The 21,729-nt window shown below is 44.5% G+C and overlaps 1 protein-coding gene across 2 annotated transcripts in view; it reads right to left on the bottom strand.

Moving 5' to 3' along the window:
* The window catches only part of LOC144679839 (uncharacterized), a 219,366-nt gene that overhangs the window by 110,272 nt on the left and 87,365 nt on the right, over positions 1-21,729 (bottom strand). For both annotated transcript variants that reach the window (XM_078540682.1, XM_078540692.1), the window contains one exon: positions 18,617-18,791. In XM_078540682.1, the coding sequence (XP_078396808.1) occupies positions 18,617-18,791 (175 nt within the window). The remainder of the gene's footprint in view (positions 1-18,616; positions 18,792-21,729) is intronic.

Below are 21,729 nucleotides of genomic sequence, written 5' to 3'. Positions count from 1 at the left end.
GGCTTGCAAGATCCCACACAGATCTTTTAAAAATTCATTCACAGGATGTGGACTTCGCTGGCTGGGCTGGAATTTATTGCCCATCCCTAGTTGCCCGTGAGAAGGTGGTGGTGAGCTGCCTTCTTGAACCACTGCAGTCCATGTGGTGTAGGTACACACATAGTACTGTTAGGGAGGGAGTTCCAGGATTTCCACCAGGAAAAGGAACAGCGATATATTTCCAAGTCAGGATGATGGGTGACTTGGAGGGGAGCTTCCAGGTGGTGGTGTTCCCTTGTCCTTCTAGGTGGTAGTAGTCGTGGGTTTGGAAGGTGATGTCTAAGGAGCCTTGGTGAATTCCTGCAGCGCACCTTGTAGATGGTATACACTGCTGCTACTATGCGTCGGTGATGGAGGGAGTGAATGTTTGTGGATGTGGTGCAAATCAAGCCAGCTGCTTTGTCCTGGACGGTGTCAAGCTTCTTGAGTGTTGTGGGAGCTGCACTCATTCAAGCAAGTGGGGAGTATTCCATCACACTCCTGACTTGTGCCTTGTAGATGGTGGACAGGCTTTGGGGAGTCAGGAGGTGAGTTACTCGTCACAGGATTCCTAGCCTCTAACTTGCTCTTGTAGCCACAGTATTTATATGGCTAGTCCAGTTCAGTTTTTGTTTAATGGTAACCCCCAGGATGTTGATAGTGGGGGATTCAGTGATGGTAATGCCATTGAACGTCAAGGGGCAATGGTTGGATTCTCTCTTGTTGGAGATGGTCATTGCCTGGCGCTTGTATGGCGTGAATGTTACTTGCCACTTGTCAGCACAAGCCTGGATATTGTCCAGGTCTTGCTGCATTTGGATATGGACTGCTTCAGTACCTGAGGCATCACAAATGGTGTTGGACATTTTGCAATCATCAGAATCCCCACTTCTGACCTTATGATGGAAGGAAGGTCATTGATGAAGCAGCTGAAGATGGTTGGGCCTAGGACGCTACCCTGAGGAACTCCTGCAGTGATGTCCATGAACTGAAATGATTGACATTCAACAACCACAACCATCTTCCTTTGTGCTAGGTATGACCCCAAGCAGTGGAGAGATTTCCCGATTCCCATTGACTCCAGTTTTGTTAGGGCATCTGTGGAGCCCTGGAAGGAGCCACTGGCATAAAAATTGAGCACCGCGGTCACTTTCATGGTCACTGGCAGTGGATGCCCTCCATGTCCCCATGGTGCCAAATCCGTAATCAGGTGGCATATGTGACCGACCAGTTCCCTTGATATGCGCAGTCTTCGGTGACATTGGTTCTCAGTCATTGCAGGGATGACAGAGGCCATCTATAGACTCTGGTCTGTGGATCTTCAGCTGTGTATGCAGCAGGCCCTGCCACCCCTTCACCTTGAGGGTGATACTCCTATCTTTGCTGAGCCAGGTGCCTCCGCTGCACTCTTCTTCTTCTCTGCTCACCGTGAGCCATGAGGCATACTGCTAAATCACCAAGCTCTATGACCATGATGTTCTCCTCCTGCAGGATCAAAGAGAGAGAGAGAGACGCATGAGTTAGCATATGTGTCCTAAGTACCTCTCTTGGTTCAATCTGAAGGCCCCTTCACGCCTCCCAGAGAGTGCTGGCCACCACTTTGATGAACTTCATGGCTCCTTAACCCCACCCACCATTGCCCCACTCCATTTGACCAATTGGCGGCAGCTTCGATCACTGGACTGCATGCTGTGCTCTCAGCTCAGGTGCAGGTACTCACCTAACCCACACTGCAAGGCTGCACTGTTAGCTTGAACCATGAGGGATACTGGTCCAAACCTTAATAAAGACATTTCAAGGGGCTGTGTGACACTCCACCAGTGACTGCGCCATGACCACCTTTCACAGGAAGGTTCTACAACTTGCCCAGTCGGCCAACTGTTCTGCTGCCTGCTAAAACGCACATTAATATGCAGTTTGTGCCCAAGGCGTGAAAGTTCTGAATAATTTGGTGACATATTTGTGCTTTTGCATTACTTCAGTGGGCAGCAAAGCTTCAGAGGCCTGACTCCTAGCATGTCAATGGAGCTGCTGCTGAACAGTCTCAGCTGCGGAAGAATGCTCACTTTTGACAAGCTTTTCCAAGCCGCTTCCCTCATCCCCACTCAGCACCCCACCCCCCCCACTATGGCATGTGCTTGTGTACTTCCTTCAGTCTGTGCTGCCTTGCCCACCCCTCCACCCCTGCCCTCACCTGCACTGGAGCCCCTGCCCTGGCACCGCACTGAAAGCCAGTCGGGAAAAAGCAACTTGCCTGTATCCCCCCCACCGACTGCCTGTTCCTTGATGTACTATGGGCGATGCTTTCCAAGCACTGCGTAAGGTTGTGTGCAGTCACCTCCGGGTTCCCCTCGAAGTTCAGTTCTCCAGGTGCACGCCTTTTAAAGGCAGTCGTGAAGCTCGCTGTTCTGAAGTCACGCCAACATGGGAGGTAAATTTGATGCGAGCAATGCTTCCAGCGCACAGGGCTTATAATGAGATGCTAAAGTATTCAAATTAGGTCCCCAACGTGTGGCAGTGCGAAAGGCGGCCCTTTTTTGAGGGGTGGAATAGATGATCGCAATCTGGTTTCACAACGGCGTGGAACCAAGTTTGGCCTTCTCGCCACATTGTCCGCTCAAGCCCGCCATGACACCCGCCACCAACGGGACTGGACAATTCCGCCCATGGTCTGGCAGGTTTTCTATGTTCCTATGGCTTTCAAACAGATGCTGTATTTCAATGGCTTGAAACAAACTTTTACAAGTAAAACAAACTAACTTGGAATTGCTTGTTCTGGACTTCCATTTTCCACATGGGATTATTTGGAGAAAGTTACATTTTCCTGCTATTTTCCTCCAGGTCCTTACACAAGGCACTTACTTAATATTCCTGTACTTTAAAGTATATAAAATGGATTTTTTCACATAAATTTTGTAATAATATTTGCATAAATTTTGAAACATTGCATTCAGGTGCTAGTTTCTTGCATTATCAGGCTAATGTCTGCTCAAGTCTGCTAATTGAATGCCAATACTTTCCTAACCAGACCACATCAGATGCAGGGTAAAGTTTTGCACTTCTCAAAATTTTCAGAAAACAAAGTTACAGGGATTACAAAAGAAATGGGAATATACTAAGAGGGGGTAGATGAAGTGAGAGATCTTGGCGTACAAGTACACAGGTCCCTGAAGGCAGCAGTTCAAGTAGACAAGGTTGTAAAGAAGGCATATGGAATGCTCTCCTTCATTGGCAGAGGTATAGAATATAAAAGTAAGGATATAATGTTGGAGTTGTATAAAACACTGGTGAGGCCACAACTGGAGTATTGTGTGCAGTTCTGGTCACCAAATTACAGGAAGGACCTAATAGCTCTGGAGAAAGTGCAGAGGAGGTTTACAAAAATGTCGCCAGGGTTAGAAAAGTGTAGCTACGAGGAGATATTGGGTAAGTTGGGGTTATTTTCCTTAGAACAAAGAAGTCTGAGAGGTGACTTGATTGAGGTGTACAAAATCTATTCGATAGAGTGGACAGGATAAAATTGTTTCCCTTGGTGGAGAATTCTAGAACCATGGGACATAGATTCAAGTGGCAGAGGGTGTAGGGGGGACATGAGGAAGAACCTTTTTACACAGAGGGTAGTGGGCGTCTGGAATTCACTGCCCAAGTTGGTGGCAGAGGCAGAAACTTTAAACTCTTTTAAAAAGTACCTGGATCTGCACCTTAAGTGCTGTAAGCTGCAGGGCTATGTGCTGGGTGCAGGGAAGTGGGATTAGAAAGGGCACCTGGGTGTCCTCGGGCTGGCATGGACAAGATGGGCCGAATGGCCTCCTTCTGTGCTGTAACCTTTCTATGGTTCTAAGGTTCTAAGCCCACAGATGTCTTAATTCCTGAAAAGCTAACCCAGTGTGACATGTTTTTTGCCTATCATCCATTTCTTCTATTTTACAGGTATTAGGGCCAATTTTGGATATGTCTAAGTCAGCTCTAAATGATTCAGAACTGGTCCAAAATCCATCTGGAAGATCAAGTGCCAATAACATTAAATTCTCTGACCTACATAATTATTCACAGCATCAGTTGCACAAAAATGAATTTGGAGAAGACACTAACTGGGAGTAGGGACAATAGTTAAGGGACAAGGACAATTAAAGGAGAGTTTCAAAATACAAGAGCAAAAACTCAGAAACTATTTCAATCCGTTGGCAATGTTCCTCAAGGCCGGATGCCAGGAGATTAAAAAGCAGCAGTCAACAGTGAAGGAAAGTCAGTCTAGAGACAGGCATTATTTGCAGATAAAAGGAAAAAAGGGTTTGTATTTATATGACCATCTTAAAGTTCTTTACTGCCAATTAAGTAATTTTGAAATGCAGTAACTGTTGTAACATAGGAAAGCCCAAGTGATGGAGCAGCCTTGCAAATTGGCTGCTAAATTCAAACTGGTGCTGCAAGAAGTGAGTGTGCTGAGGGCTGCCCTCTATGGTACTAGCCCAATAGGTCAGCAATGTAAAATGGCTTCAAAAATGTTCAGGTAAGTGACCTGAGGGCACAAATCCATGATCTTAACAAAAGGAACACAGGTAGAAGGTAGGAGAATATTTTTTATGCAGAGGGTTGTTAGGATATGGAATGCCTTACTATTGAAAATGGTGGAAGCAGAATCCATGATAATAGTCTTTAAAGGGAAATTAATAAATAATTGAAAATAAAAGGGTATGGGGTATGAACATGAGAATGAGAGGAATAATGGTCAGTAGATGGCTTTTTTAGAGAGTTGGCACAGTCATGATGAGCTGATAAAAGCAAAATACTGCGGATGCTGGAAATCTGAAATAGAAACTGAAAGTGCTGGAAAAGCTCAGCAAGTCTAACAGCATCCGTGGAGAGAAAAATAGAGTTAACATTTCGAGTCCATGTGACTCTTCTTCAGGGCTAAAAAGAAGTAAAAATGTGATGAACTTTACACTGTTTAAGGGGGGTGGAGCAGGTGAAACTGGATAGAAGGCCAGTGATAGGTGGGGGTTAAGGAGAGATTGCCTGAGATGTCATGAACAAAAGGACAAAGGGGTGTTAATGGTAGCGGTACTGACTAAAGGAGGTGCTAATGGTGGCATTAAGGTCAGAAAGCAGAATGTGATAATAGTAGGACAAGGGTAAGCACTCTGGAAAGAACAACATGAACAAGTGACAGATGCATGGGTGGGGTGGGGGAGGGGACGGTGGTGGGAAAAAAGATCAAAAATAGGATAAAAGGTGGGGATAAAACAATGAATAAAAATGAAAATAAATAAAAATAAAAATAACTGGATAAAAAATAAAAATTAAAAAGTAAAATTGAATATTGAAAAAAGGGGATAAAAAAAGGGGTGAGGATGGAGGAGAGTTCATGGTCTGAAGTTGTTGAACTCAATATTAAGTCTGGAAGGTCGTAAAGTGCCTAAGCGGAAGATGAGGTGCTGTTCCTCCAGTTTGTGTTGGGCTTCACTGGAACATTGCAGCTGGCCAAGGGTGGACATGTGGGCATGAGACCAGGATGGTGTATTGAAATGGCAAGCAACAGGAAGGTCTGGGTCATGCTTGCGGACAGACTGAAGGTGTTCCGCAAAGCAGTCACCTAGTCTGCGTTTGGTGTCTCAAATGTAGATGAGACCGCATTGGGAGCAGCGAATGCAGTAGACCAAATTGAAGAAGGTGCAAGTGAAGTGCTGCTTCACCTGAAAGGAGTGTTTGGGCCCTTGGACAGTGAGGAGGGAGGAGGTAAAGGGGCAGGTGTTGCACCTTCTGCAATTGCATGGGAAGGTGGTGCCGTGGGAGGGGGATGAGGTGCTGGGGGTGATGGAGGAGTGGACCAGGGCATCCCAGAAGGAACAGTCCCTACGGAATGCCGACAGAGCAGGGTGAAGGGAAGATGTGTTTGGTGCTGGCATCTTGCTGGAGTTGGCGGAAATGGCAGAGAATGATCCTTTGAATGCGGAGGCTGGTGGGGTGAAAAGTGAGGCCAAGGGGAACCCTATCATGGTTCTGGGAGGGAGAGGAAGGGCAGAGACACAGGAGATGGGTCAGACACGGTTGAGGGCCCTGTCACCCACAGTGGGAGGGAAACCTCGGTTAAGGGAGAAGACATGTCAGAAGCGCCTTTAGGGAACATCATTGGAACAGATGCAAAGAAGGCAAAGGAACGGAGGGAATGGGTGGAGTCCTTACACAAAGCCGGGTGTGAGGAGCTGTAGTCGAGGTAGCTGTAGGAGTGGGTAGGCTTGTAATGAATATTGATGGGCAGTCTATCACCAGAAATTGAGACAGTGGGGTCAAGGAAAGGAAGGGAAGCATTGCCTGTGGACCATGTGAAGGTGATGGAGGGGTGGAAATTGGAAGCAAAATTGATAAACTTTTCCAGGTCCAGACACGAGCATGAAGCGGTACCGAAACAGTCATCAATGTACCGAAAAAAGAGTTGTGGGAGGGGCCTGAGTAGGACTGCAACAAGGAATGTTCCACATATCCCATAAAGAGACAGGCATAACGGGCCCATGCGGATACCCATAGCCAGACCTTTTATCTGGAGGAAGTGAGACAAGTTTAAGGGGAAATTGTTGCGAGAGAACAAGTTTAGCCAGACGGAGGACAGCGGTAGTGGATGGGGATTGTTTGAGCCTGTGCCCAAGGAAGAAGCGGAGAGCCCTCAGACCATCCTGGTGGGGGTTGGAGGTATACAGGGATTGGACATCCATGGTGAAGAGGAGGCGGTTAGGGCTAGGGAACTGGAAATTGTTGATATGACGTAAAGCATCAGAGGAATCTTGGATGTAGGTGGGAAGGGACTGGACAAGGGGAGAAAGAACGGAGTCAAGATAGGAAGAAATGAGTTCTGTGGGGCAGGAACAGGCTGACACAACTGGTATACTGGGAAGTCCTGTTTGTGAATTTTGGGAAGGAGGTAGAAGCGGGCTTTCTGGGGTTGGGAGGCTATGAGGTTGGAAGCTGCAGAGGGAAGATCTCCAGAGCAGATGAGGTCAGTGACAGTACTGGAAACAATGGCTTGATGTTCGCTGGTGGGGTCATGATCCAGGGGGAGGTAGGAGGAAGTGTCTGAGAGTTGGCGTTCAGCCTGTGCGAGGTAGAGGTCAGTATGACAGACAACAACAGCACCAGCCTTGTTGGCAGGTTTGATAACAAAGTCACGGTTGGATCTGAGAGAACGGAGTGCGGCAAGTTCAGAAGGAGACAGGTTAGAGTGGGTAAGAGGGGCAGAGAAATTGAGATGGCTGATGTCATGCCGACAGTTCTCAATGAAAAGATTAAGAGCAGGTAAGAGGCCAGAGGGAGGGGTCCAGGTGGAGGGAGAATGCTGGAGGCGGGTGAAAGGATCCATTGACCCAGGGTAGGACTCCTGCCCAAAGAAGTGTGCACGGAGACGAAGGTGGCGGAAGAAGAAGCATCATATTGAGCCCGAAATTCATTGAGGTGAGGGCGCAAGGTTATGAAACTGAGTCCTTTGCTGAGTACTGAACGTTCAGCATTAGAGAGGGGAAGGTCAGAGGGTATGGTGAATACATGGCAAGGGCCGGGATTAGAAGACGGGATGGGGTCAGAGGGACGGGAAAGGGTGGAGGGTCCTGGATGGATGTTGATATCAACAAGTTGCTGGAGCTTGCGTTCCTTAGTACCTGAAAGGAAGAGACAAAGTTTCTTGTCAAGGCGTCGGATGAGACAAAGAATAAAATGAAACTGGGGACAGGGACAGCTTTGAGATAGGGTGAGTCGGTGCTGCTGGAGGGAGAGCTCGAGTGTGTTCATATGGTGGTGCATGGCACTGAGTGTTAATGCCACCATCAGCACCTCCTTTAGCCAGTACCACTACCATTAACACCTCTTTGTCCTTTTGTTCATGACATCTTTGTCAATCTCTCATTTGCCCCCACCTATCGCTGGCCTTCTATCCAGCTTCACCTGCTCCACCACCATTAAACAGTATAAATTTCATCACATTTTTACTTCTCTTTAGCTCTGAAGAAGAGTCATACAGACTCAAAATGTTAACTCTGTTTTTCTCTCCACAGACGCTGTTAGACATGATGAGCTGATGGCTGCTTCTTGTGCTGTAAAATGTCATGATAAGTATCAGGTCACTTCTGAGCGTTACTGTCACTCTATATTTCAGCTCTATTGTACACAGTAGATGACCATTCTCCATGTTAGGGATCCCAGATCTTGCACAATGGTTGGTGGCATTTTTGTAGAATATTGTAATTGAAGATCAGTCAATGGCAGACTTAGTAAATAGCAACTTAATAACAGGCTTCCTAGTAAAGGATAAGGATATAAGTACAAGAGATACAAATAGATCCAATATAAATTAATAAAAAGTCAGGGAGAAAATAATGAGAAATCTCCAGGACCCAATGGCTTCACCGTTGAATATGAGCTGATCAGAGAGACCCAGCATAGATTTGCAAAAGGTGAGTCATGTTTAATTAACGTTGTTGGATTTTTTGAGGAGGTAACAAACATGGTAGATAAGGGAATGCCACTCATATTGCTACTGCATAATAGAATTTTTGAGACACCCTACCTTTCCAGGGTAATCTGAAGTAGACTGGGCACTTTTCAGGACAGAAAGTGGCAGCCTCAGGCCCATTCCTGAGTTTGTATGATACACAGCGAGTGATGATCTGACCAGGGTAGCCATTATCCTGCAGGATGCCTTTGATGCACCCTATTTCAGCATGAAACTTGCGTGGTGAGCAAATGGCTCAGGCTCTATTGACGAGGTTGCCGATAAAGCTAATCTTATAGTGCATGGAACTGTAGGAATCCCAAAGCATTTATTGACCAGTGAAGGTAAGCTTGCCATAGGCAGTGGTAGAGAACCAATTGGCAGATTTCTCAACTAGCACATTGAGGAAAGGGAGCTCATTTGACTGCTCCATTTCAAAGGTGAATTTGAGTGCAGAATGGAGCCGATTAAGGTCTAAAGGAAGTTTTTACATGCAGCTGCAGATTCAAATATAGCAAACGTATCATCTGTTTATCAGAAATATGCAAGGGGTAGGAGGTTAGATGTTATTCCCTCGAAGATACGTTTTTCATGGAAATTGATAAAGATGCTTGTGAGAGCTGGGCCTAGAGGGAATCCCATGGCAACACCAACTATTTGGGCATTCATGGTGTCATTAAAACTGAACTCAACCGCACGAGTTGTTGAATTCATAAATTCACTGAATACAGATTCAGATGTTGGTGGTGCGTCTCGATCGCCATGATAATACTGAGGAGGTGCAAATGTCTATGGTTTCCTTGAGTGACTAGGCTAGCAATGTCAAATGAGCACATAAACATGGCAAAAGATGTTCTGCCTACCACACAAATGAGCAATGTGGTATATGAATTTCAGTGCCGGTGTGATGCCAGGTATATTGGCTGTACGTCCCAATGATTGACGGATTGTATCAAACTGCATCTCCCTTCGGCTGTTTGCAACTGGCAAACCACTGACCATACCCAACCAGTCCATGCTTTCAAACACAGTGTCCAACATTAGATGTGATTCCACGATTGGACAACACCTGCTAAACAATTCTGATTGTGCAACAAACTACACTGAAAACCAATTTAAGATGGTCAGTTGGGCTCGCAGTGTAGCTTAGTTACGCATGCTAGAAGCCATATATATTTACATACAGAGCCCTGATATTTGGAGACAAAGGAACATGTCCACACTTTGCACCTTCTTCAACTAAACAAAAGCTGAGGGAACAGCCATTTCCTGGTTCAATCCTCAGGGCAATGCCTCAACCATTCAGACCTGCCCGGTTTGAATTTGAACAAAGCTGGGCAGTTAACTGTTCCATGCTGCATTCTCCATGGCAACATCTCCACCAATCAGAGTCTACCTGCCAACCAATCAGCACTGACTTCTCATGCAGCATAAATTGTTGTTCCCTTGTTACTGTTGGTAATTTCTTGCAAGTTATCCTGATGAGTGCAAGACAAAAAGCTTTGATAGCTTTTTTTTTCAGCAATACTCAAGTTCTGTAATACCAAACAACTATAAAAAGGATAAGTGAATGTTAACCTTCATCCCCAGTGAGCTGGATTACCAAGGACTGAAAGTTGTGCTACAGTTGTATAAACCTCAACTGGAGTACTTTGTTCACTTATTGGCATTGCAGCTCAGGAAGGGTACAGTGGGCTTGGATGGGAGTGCAGTACTGATTGACCTGAATGATACTGGGGCTAAAGAGGTTATATTATGAGGACAAATTGACTGGACTAGGTTTGAATTCTCTTGAATATAGAAAATTAGAATATTGAATGAGCAGTTAAAGGATTTTATCCTTTAGCAAAGTCCAGAACATGAGTTTAAAATTAGAGTGAAGCAGTTCGGGGATGATGGTTACAAATGATTCAGCCTTGTTTTTTGCTCTGATGTGCTGGGCTCCCCCCATCATTGACAAAGGCGATAATTGTGGAGTCCCCTCCTCCAGTTAGCTGTTTAATTGTCCACCATTATTCACAACTGGATGCGGCAAGATTGTAGAGCTTTGATCTGATCATTTGGTTGGGGAATCACTTAGCTCTGTATATCGCATGCTACTTCTGTTGTTTGGCATGGAAGTAGTCCTGTGCTTCACCAGGTTGACACTTCATTTTTAGATATGTCTGGTGTTGCTTCTGGCAAGCTCTCTTGCAGATCTAGCAGATCAGAATTGGTCCATTTTGGACCATCAGTAGCAGCAGAACTGTATTCTGCCACAACCTGTAATGTTACAGTGTGCAATATCCCACACTCTACCATGACCATCAAGCAAGTGGATCAGTCTTGGTTAGAAACATGCCAGGAGCAGCACCAAGCATACCTAAAGATGAGGTGCAAAATAGTGAAGTTGCAGGACAGGACTACGTGCATGCTAAACAGCAGAAGCAGCATTATGTAGAAAAATCCAAGTGATCTCACAACCAAAAGATCAGATCAAAGCTCTGCAGTTCTGTCACAGACAGTCATGAACGGTGGTAAAAAATTAAAGAACTAATGGGAAGAGGAGTTTCCATGACCATTCCTTTCCCCAGTGATGGCAGAAGCAGGCACTTATGTACAAGCGGCAGGGCTCTAATGTTTGCTAACATCTTCAGCCAGAAGTGCTGAGCCATTGATCTATCTTCACCTCCGACTAAGGTTCCCACTATCACAGATGCAACCTGTAGCTAATTTGATTCACTCCACCTGATATCAGGGAGTGACTTGAGTGTACTGGACATGTTAAAGGTTATATGGCCTACTAACATCGTGGCTGTAGTTCTGAACCTGTAGTCAAGCTGTTCCAGTACATCTAAAACAGCTAAAAAGGTCAATTCCGGCCAATTACCACCTCACTAGGCTACTCTCAATCATCAGAAAAGCGATGGAAGGTGTCATTGACAGTGCTATCAAGCATCACTTACTACCAATAGCTTGCTCACAAATGCTCAATTTGGGTTCTGCCAGGACCACATGGCTCCAGACTAAATTGCAGCTATGGTGCAAACATTTGAGTGACTGCCTTGTCATCAAGGAAACAGATGACTGAGTGTGGTATCAAGGAGTCCTAGTAAATATTTTTATACATTCTTTCACAGGATGTGGGCATCACTGGCTAGGCCAGCATTTATTGCCTGTTCCTAATTTCCCTTCAGAAGGTATTGGGAGCCATCTTCTTGAACTGCTGCAGTCCATGTGGTGTAGGTATGTCCACAATGCTGTTAGAAAGGGTATTTCAGAATTTTGCCCAAGCCATAGTAGCAACATAGTTCCAAGTCAGAATGGTGTGTGACTTGAGGAGAACTTGCAGGTGGTAGTGTTCCCATGCATCTGCTGTCCTTGTTCTTCTAGGCAGTCAAGATCATGAGTTTGGAAGCTGGTGTCGATGAAGCCTTGGTGAGTTACTGTAGTGCATCTTGTAGATGGCACACACTGCTGCCACTGTGCGTTGGTGATGGAGGGAGTGAACATTGAAGGTGGTGGATGGGGTGCCAATGAAGTGGGCTGCTTTGTCCTGCATGGTGTCCAGCTTCTTAGGGGTTATTGAAACTGCATTCATCCAGGCAACTGGAGAGTATTCCATCACACTCCTGACTTGTGCCTTGTAGAGATGGTGGACAGGTTTTGGGGAGACAGGAGGCGAGTTACTCTCAGCAGAATTCCCAGCCTCTGACCTACTCTTGTAACCAGTATTTATATGGCTGGTCCAGTTTGATTTCTGGTCAATGGTAACTTCCAGGATGTTGATAGTAGGTGATTCAGCTATTGAATGTCAAGGGGAAATGTTTGGATTCTCTCCTGTCATCGCTGGCATTTGTGTGGCGCAAATGTTACTTGTTGCTTATCAGCCCAAGTCTAAATGTTGTCCAAGTCGTGCTGCATATGGGTACAAATTGCTTCAGTATCTGGTGCTGAACAATGCGCAATCATCAGCGAACATTCCCACCCCTGACCTTATGAAGGTCTGAACTGAAGGTCTGACCTTATGAATGTATGAAGAATTGACCTTGTAAAGCTGAAATCAAAGGGAAAGTTCTCCATGGCTAGGATTTTACGGCCCTGCTGCAGCATGCCTCCCCCTCAGAGAATGCAGGGAGCCATTTAAATCTCCATACAGTTCGGCGGGACCGTCATCATATTCCGCCGGGTGGGAGGGGCCATAAGATCCTGGCCCATGGGTTAGAATCATGTCTAGCTGAATACAGGATGGTTATAGTTGTCGCAGGCCAATTATCACAGCTACAGGACATCGCTGCAGGAGTTCCTCAGGGCACTGCCCTCAGCTCAAGCATTTTCAGTTGTTTCAACAATGACTTTCCCTTCATCCAAAGGTCAGATGTGGGGATTTTCACTGATGAGTGCACAGTGTTCAGTTCCATTCCCAACCTCTCAGATAATCAGGCTATCCATGTTCACATGCAGCAAGACCTGGACAATACTTAGGCTTGGGCTGATAAGTGACAAGTACCATTTCTGTCACACAAGTGCCAGGTATCTCCAAGAGAGAGTCTACCCACCTCCCCTTAACATTCAATGGCGTTACGGCATTATCATTGCTGAAATCCCGCCCCACTCCTCTCCCTGCTTCATCAACTTCCTGGGGATCACCAATGATCTGACGTATCTGAACCAGTCACATAAATACTGTGGCAACAAGAGAAGGTCAGAGGCTGGGTATTCTGTGCAGACTCCCCAAAGCTTTTCCACCATCTACATGTAAGGAGTCTGATCAAGTACTCCCCTCTTGCTTAGATCAATACAGCTCCAACACAAAAGAAACTCAACACTATCAAATGGACAAAACATCCTGCTTGATTGTCACTTCATTCAGCATCTTAAACATTCACTTCCTCTAGAATCAGTGCACCATGCAGTATGTAGTATCTATAAGATAAACTGCAGCAACTCATCAACAGCATCTTTCAAACCCATGGGGCAGAATTTTCTATCTGCCGGGCGGGCCCGACCCAATCTCTGGCGGGCGGGGAGCCGATCCCCGCCGGAGAAGCGGGCCCCGCCACCATTTTAGGTGGGCGGGCCAATTAAGGCCCGCCCAGCGTGACGTCCGGCGGGAAGCACTATACGCTTCCTGGGCCAGCGGGGGGAGGGGGGGGGTGGAATTCTCCAAAAGCGAGAGTGTGCACTTTTACGCATGCGCACGAAAGAGCACACATCTCCCTGAGGCTAAGTGCTGCCTCAGGGAGAACGCTGACTGTTTTAAAAATATTAAAAATAGAAAAAGAAAATTCCTTAACATGTCCCCCTCATGTGAAAATGTCACATGAGATGGGACATGTTCATAATTTACATAATAAGTTTATTAAACTTATTAAAACTCTACATGAAACCTCATCCCGCCGGTGGATGAGGTTTCATGTTTTTTCTATTGCCCGCCGGGGCTCCTGGCCTGCCCACCAACCTTAAGGTTGGACGGGCAGGTCCTTTAATTGTATAATTGATCCTGTCAATGGCCTCAATTGGCCATTGACAGGTCGGCGGGCCCGCCTTCCTGAAAATTTAAATGGGCCAGGATGACATCGGGGGTTCCCCCAACATCATCCCGCGTCATTTTACCCGTCGGGGAGCGGGCACCCGCCCCATGCTCACTAACGGCAAAGTTCTGCCCATGATCTCTGTCACCTGCAAGAACAAGGGGAGCACTTGCACATATTTACTCAAAATAAGCAAGATACCCTTCAAGTAACAGACCATTCTTATTTAGAATATAATATATATATAATACAATATATTGCCATTCCTTCATTGTCACTGGGACAAAATCCTGAAACTCCTTACTTAACAGTACTGTGAGTGTACCTACACCACATAACTGCAGAGTTCTAGAAGATGGCGATAAGTGATGGGCAATAATAGGTCTTATTTTCTTGCTGCTTTTCCAGTGTCATGACCACGGATCATAGCCCCGAATTACTTGCAGACATATTGAACTTTTAAGTAAGACGTGCTTTTTAAAAAAAAGACCTACAAGCAAAAGCTGGCTGAGACTATAAAGTAGCCACTTGCTGGAAAATTCCTATGTGGATTACACTTGACCAACTTGTCCAGAATAAACACAATGTCACACCTAAAAAGGTGCCAAAGCCTACTTCAGACAGAGGCACTTCAAAGGAAAAGATGCAATGTAAAAACTGAACTGTAATCTCCTGTGGTTGCGGAGATAATGCAGGTTGATTACCATCTTAGCAGAAACCATCTCCTGTTGAGTTATTTCCCTGACTGTGGACATGATCTAAGTTGAAAGAAAGCAGTTTCTGGGTGAAAAACATGTTTGTTTTTTTGCCTTCCAGGAATACACAAGAGAAGGCATTAAAAAGCCAACTACAACCCTGGTCTCTGTGTGCTAGTCTGTTGTTCTAATGTGTGCTGCTAGTGAGTGCTGTGAAGATCACAGCTGAAGAATATTAAATAGGCATCCCTGCGCTTGCAGGTAAAAAAGTCTCTCTTTCTGATTGCTGGAAGCAAGTCACAAGTCAGCAAAGCTACATTCGAAAAGGAAACAGGACAACTCCTTTCAGCTAACCTGCAGATTCAAGAATCTCTAAACCAACTGCTCAACAGCCAAAACAAGCTCCACCTGAATCATCCAACTTAACAGCCACAACGTTTCACCATCTGCTCCTCAAGGACAAGCGAAAGACTGATTTATATTTCTTTTTTAACTTCTGTTTTTGAACATCTCTTCTTATTTCTAATCTGTGTGTATGTGTGTTTCGTTTTATTATTTTTTTCTTGTGTTTAGTAACTAATAAACTCACTCTCTCACTCAAGAAAGCCTGGTTAAATTGGCTCCTTCTAAAACATAAATACATTTGGACTGGCAAAAGGTATCTACGAGGAAAGGGATCCTTTTTAAATTAACCTTGCTGCAACCAACCGGGGTGGGGGGAATTGAATAAAGAAGGGGAGCCAGTTCATCCCTCCTCGCCTGGGAGCATAACAAATTGGGGACCTCGCCCGGGGACCGGTCATAGCAAATTGGGAACTTGGTGCTGGAATTGTTCCCACAGACGAAACGAATGAATTAGAGTGGGGAAGGTAAAATGTTCTTTTGAAACTAATTTTAAAAACTGCAAAAAGGTTTTCATGAGTTTGTACTAATCTGTAGAAATGTCCACATTTGATGCCAGTGCTTTTCTAGGTGAATTAGGGCAAGTTACTTTTAAGGATTTAAAAGTTTGGTCCCTCGAACAGTTAAGAGGTTTAGCAAGGCACTTAGGATTAGAGTTTCGCCTGAAAGCCAGAAAACCCAAAATTTTAAAAAGGGTGGCCGACGGTCTACAGGTGGAAATTGACGACGATGTAGCGGATAGAGTAACGGCAGAGATATTAGAATTGAAGCAGCGGAAATTAGAATTTCAGGAAAGAGAAAAAGAGAGGGAAAGAGGAAAGACAGGAAAGGGCATTGAGGGAAGAGAATTTCAGGACAGAGAGAGGGAAAAGGAGTTTAAACTGAAACACCTCGAGCTGAGGGGCAGGAATCCTACTCTGTCCCTTGAAGACAAATTAAATTAAATTAAATTAACCTTGTTGTGACCAACCCAGAGGGGGCTGAATAAAGAAGGGGAGCCAGTTCCTCACCTGGAAGCATAACAATTTGGGGTACCTTGTCCAGGATCATAACAAATCGGGGGACCTCACCCGTTGACTGGTCGTAACACCAGAATAGAATTCCCTATTCATTGCTATCCCATGATCTTTGCCTTTATCTTATACTATCTGGTGCTTGAGAGACTGGCTGTCCATAGTAGGAAGGAAAGAAAAAAAGGAGAGTACCAGAAAAGAGAGAGGGGGAAATAAATAGGAGACATGCAATCAGATACAGGTTGGAAAGGGCAAATTTTCTAATTGGCTGTAAGCAATGCCATAGTGGTACGTTAAAATCTTGAAGGTGGTAACGCTGTAATAATTCTATTACATTAATATCAATTAGTAACACAATAATGATCATGTAAGGAAATATCAGGAAAGGACAGAAAAGCTCTTTGCTCTTTAAAGAAGAAAGCTGAGGGGTGACCTAATAGAGGTCTTTAAAATGATAAAAGGTTTTGATCGAGTGATACAGAGAGAATATTTCTGCTTGCGCAGAAGGGCATAACTAGAAGCTATTAATATAAGGTAGTCACCAATAATCAAATAGGAATTCAGAAGAAATGTCTCACCCAACAGTGGTGAGAGAATGTGGAACTCAATACCACAGGGTGTAGTTGAAGCAAATAGTATAGATGCATTTAAGGGGGAGCTAGACAAGCATGTGAGGGAGAATGAAATGGGTCACAATGATAGATTCAGATGAAAGATGGGAGGAGGCTCAAGTTTTTTGTTTTAATTAGTTCATGGGATGTGGGTGTCACTAGCAAGGCCAGCATTTTCTACCCACTTCTAAGTGCTCTTGAGAGCAGTTCAGAGTCAACTGCACTGCTAGAAGCCTGGAGTCACATATAGGCCAGACCATGTGAAAGCAGATTTCCTTCCCTATAGGACATTAGTGAACCAGATGGATTTTTATAACAATTGATAGTTTTATGCTTACAATTACTGAGACTAGCTTTCAATTCAAAATTATTTGAATTGCATTTAAATTCCATCAGCTACCACAGTGGGATTTGAACCCATGCCCCCATTAATCTAGCCTTCTGGATTACCAGTCCAGTGACCATTGGCACTACGCCATCATCACCTCATAAAGCGATAAACACCAGCGTGACCTGGTTGTATCGAATGGCCATTTTCTATGCCATATGTCCTATGTAATCCTATTGTTATGATCCCAGCTGAGATTACCCCCAGACAAGCCTGATCCCAGGGTGGAACCTAACTTGATAGATCCGAACTTCTACTTTCTTGTTTAGATACGTGGAGACGGGCTATTGAACAGAGTCACTGGAGTCAGCTAATGAACTTTTAACAAAAGAATAAACATTTATTAAACAAGAAAATATGACCTTTATTACGATACTCCTTCACCTACAACTATGCCTTTACAGATATATACAAATTTGTAAGGATAACATAAGTTACAAAAGCTATCTTATACTTTAATGTTAACAGTAAGTTCACAGTCCATGTAAACCAATAGGCACCCTGTGATCAGACACACCACACTCTGAAACTAAGTGACAGATGCCACCTCAACCAGATGCTATGGATCTCTCCTCAACTCTTCGCTTGTCACACCGTGAGCCAACCGGTCCTACTACACTCTGCCTTTCACACGAGGGTTTCCAATCTCCACTCTCCACTCTCCAAGACCTCACCTTGGAATCTTCTCCCAAACCAACGCTTTCTCTCAGATGCCTTCCACAGGGGTTTTGAACTCTCCTTCTGATGTTCCTTTTCCCTGGGTCACCACATGCACTCTCTCTTGCTGACCCCACTGTCAATAGTACCACTGCTTCACATGCCCATAGCAAAGAGTTACAGATCTTCAGTTGTCTCTATGGGCCCTCTTGCCTCTTGCAAGCTGTTCTCGCTTTAAATCTGCTTTCTGCAGCTTTTGTCTCTTTAAACCTGAAGCTTGGAGCTTTTCAATCTGCCCCTCAATCTTAACTTCACTTAACAGGACCTTCTCCACGTTCCTGTCCTTCCTTTGACTAGAAGGTCTGCTTGTGTCTTTTTCCTGTTCCACTCCCCTGGATTCTTGGGGTCTTTTCTTTAGCTTTGGACTAGCCATCTGTCCCCTTTTCAAGTCTATCCTGGCAGCTGTATTCAAACCAACTGAACTCCAACAGCTTTCAAATCAAACTGTTGTTCTTTTTAGGTTTTCTGTGTGTGTCTGTGGGAGCCCTCTGGACCCCTGTCGCTAGGCAACAGCACTGTTTTTTTAATCTACTTTTGTTTGCTTAACTTAGCTTACAGTCGTAAAACTCTCATTAGAAATGCAAGCACCTTTTAAAGTGAAACTAAAACTCAATTTGACCTTTCTTAATACACAAATTCAAATCAAACTTAAACATTAAAGCTTAAACTCATTCCCATCACCCATAAATACAAATATAACTTACTTAAATGGTCTCCTAACACTATGTGACATTTGCTGGTACACATTCCTAATTCCCTGGCATGTCAAGTATTACTATTCACCTGATAAATGGACGCTCTGATCGTATCTTCAGTTTCAAGGTTAAAGTTTGCATTATTGGAAGACTTGGTGTCCAAGATTTTTAATGTCCCCAAATACCGAGATTCTGTTGTTCTAGGGCGTGGGCTTTTTCCAATGGCAGATCTCTCTAAGGTCTGTATTAGAGAATGCAGAGGCCTGTGAAAAAATATTAAGTTATATTAGCTTACTGTGATATTCAAGTATATATCTCATGGGCCACAAGTCAAATTTTAGGTAAGTAAAGTTATACAGTTTAAGATATGAATAAAAAACCTAGAATGAATGGATTTTCTTTTGCTTGTTGAACCTAGATTGATTAATATATTAGAGGTAATATTCTGGCTGACCTGATAAGTAGTTAAAATGCTCACAGCAGGGAGTCTCACCCACTGGAAGTGCATGTCAGACGTTCAAGCCCACATTGCATGATTTCGAGCTTTCGGGCAATTTTCCTATTGGCATTGCAAAGTCAGTAATTTGCTTAAGGGGTTTTGCTTTAGATTTTATTTTTGGTACAATGATGTTACTCAATTCCATAAATGGTCTAAGTATCTTACAGATACTTGCCGCAAACGGATCCCAACTAGCACTATAACAGCCACACCTTCATTTAAGGTAGTAGTACAGTAAGTGATGCGGATTGAGATGCTCCTTGCGGCATTTCCTGTCCATCAATGATTATTTAAGGGAGGGTCAATGATCAGACTCATAGGTCAAATCCAGTTTATCCGGTGCTGGGTGCTGTAATGAAGGCAGTCATCTGCAAGTAATTGTTACACAGTCTCTTAAGTGGATTTTCCGCATGTCAAGGTGCCGTGTATTCTCCAGGGAAGCACTTTTCTATGGTGTTCCATCTACATTGGAAGCCTTTGTCTTCTAGGTGGTAGAGGCTGTGGTTTCACAGGGTCATGTGTCTGGCAGCATTGCATGTTTCAGGTTTGATACACTCCTGAAAATTAATGCTGCAGCTGAAATCCTCATTCATGACTTTGTTACCTCTAGACTTGACCATTCCAATGCATTCCTGACTGAACTCCCACATTCTACACTATGTAAACTTGGGGTCAATCAAAGGGCTGCTGTCTTTATCTTAAATTTCACCAAGTACTGTTCGCCTACCAGCCTATATTGGCTCCCAGTCAAACATCTTGATTTTAAAATTCTTATCCTTGTTTTCAAATCTCTCTATGGGCTCGCCCCTCATCTCTGTAATTTTCTCTACTCCCACAATCCTTACAGATTTCTGCACTCATCCAATTCTGGCCGCTTGAGCATTCCTGACTTTAATCGCTCCATCATTGGTGGCCATGCCTTCTGTTGCCAAGTCAATAAAATCTGGAATTTTCTCTCAACACCATTTTGTCTCTACCTCGCTTCCCTCTTTTCAAGACACTTCTTAGAATCTATCCTCTAAAAGTCTCATCTACAAGATCCTTCAAGCACCACCTGCCATGCATGTGGCAGTGTGCTGGTTACTCATTAAAATTATCAGTCATCTCAGAACCCATCAACCCAGAATGGAAGAGAGTCATCCTTGATTCTGAGGGATTGCCAAAGAGAAGAGGAAATGAGGAGGATAATAACAGGCCTCAGGAGGACATAGGCAGAATGGTGAAATAGGGAGACAGATGGCAGATAAGTTTTAATGTACAGAATGTGGTAATGAATTTTCAAAGAGAAAATCAAGAGGCAAAATAAGCTAAATTATACAATTTTAAAGGGATGTAGGAACTGAGAACCTGTGGTTCACACATACATTGTCATCATTAGGAACAGTGTCCTGAAACTGACAGGTTGGTAGGGAATGGTATTTTTGGGCCACTGCCACCTCTGTTCCACATCTTGAGGTGGGGTGGGGAGGCGGGGGGGGGGGGTGCAAAAATTCAGCCCTATGAATCCACGACTTTAATACAATAAAATGTCCCAAAACAGGAGCATTATAAAACAAAATATAACACTGAGCTACATAAGAAGAAAATATGTCATGAATTTCTTCATCTACGTCTGCCTTCGTTGAGAGGAGGCGGGGAAAATGGTCCAATCCTAGACAACCTCATATCCCTCATTTGGGAATAAGAATGCATGCTGGGATCTCAGGGACACTGATCATAACTATGGTCAAGGAGGGAGACAAGTACGATTGCAGTAACTACAGAGGGAAGGTCATTGCAAGGATCCTCCTCAATCACTTCCTCCCAGTGGCCAAAGAGCTCCTTCCAGAGAGGAACCACAGGTATGATCTTAACTGCGTGGTAAGTCCAAGAAAAATACAAGGAACAACATCAGCTGCAGAACATGGCCTTTTTCGATATCATGAAAGCCTTTGATTCTGTCAACTGCAAAGGTTTTGTGGGTATCCTCCTCAAACATGGCTGCCTTCAGAAACTTGTCACTAACCTCTGCCTAATCCACGACAATATGCAAACTGTGATCCTCTGCAACTGAAGAGTTCAAAAGAATGAGGGGGGATCTCACAGAAACCTATAAAATCCTAACAGGACTAGACAGGGTAGATGCAGGAAGGATGTTCCCGATGGTGGGGGAGTCCAGAACCAGGGGTCACAGTCTGAGGATACGGGGTAGACCATTTGGGGCTGAGATGAGGAGAAATTTCTTCACCCAGTGTGTGGTGAGCCTGTGGAATTCGCTACCACAGAAAGTAGTTGAGGCCAAAACATAGTCTGTTTTCAAGAAGGAGTTAGATATAGCTCTTGGGGTGAAAGGGATCAAAGGATATGGGAAGGGAGCGGGAGCAGGCTATTGAGTTGGATGATCAGCCATGATCGTAATGAACGGCAGAGCAGGCTCGAAGGTCTGAATGGCTTACTCCTGCTCCTATTTTCTATGTTCCTATGAACACCACAGATTCTATGGTAATGAAAACTAGGGTCAAAAAAGTATGTGTAATCGCAGCAACCTGCTTCTCCATCTTCCTCACTGCAATATTGCAGTGTACTTCCAGAAAACTACCCATAGACCTGGAGCTAATTTACAGAACAGATGACAAATGTTCAAACTATGCTGCCTTCAATCCAAAACCAAAATCAGTACAACTTCAGTCATTGAGCTCCATTATGCAGGCGATACTTGTGTG

This window comes from Cetorhinus maximus, chromosome 1, assembly GCF_964194155.1.
Source record: "Cetorhinus maximus chromosome 1, sCetMax3.hap1.1, whole genome shotgun sequence".
NCBI lineage: Eukaryota > Metazoa > Chordata > Chondrichthyes > Lamniformes > Cetorhinidae > Cetorhinus > Cetorhinus maximus.
Note: the sequence above shows the minus strand (reverse complement) of the source record. Positions and strands in the feature narration are given on the sequence as shown.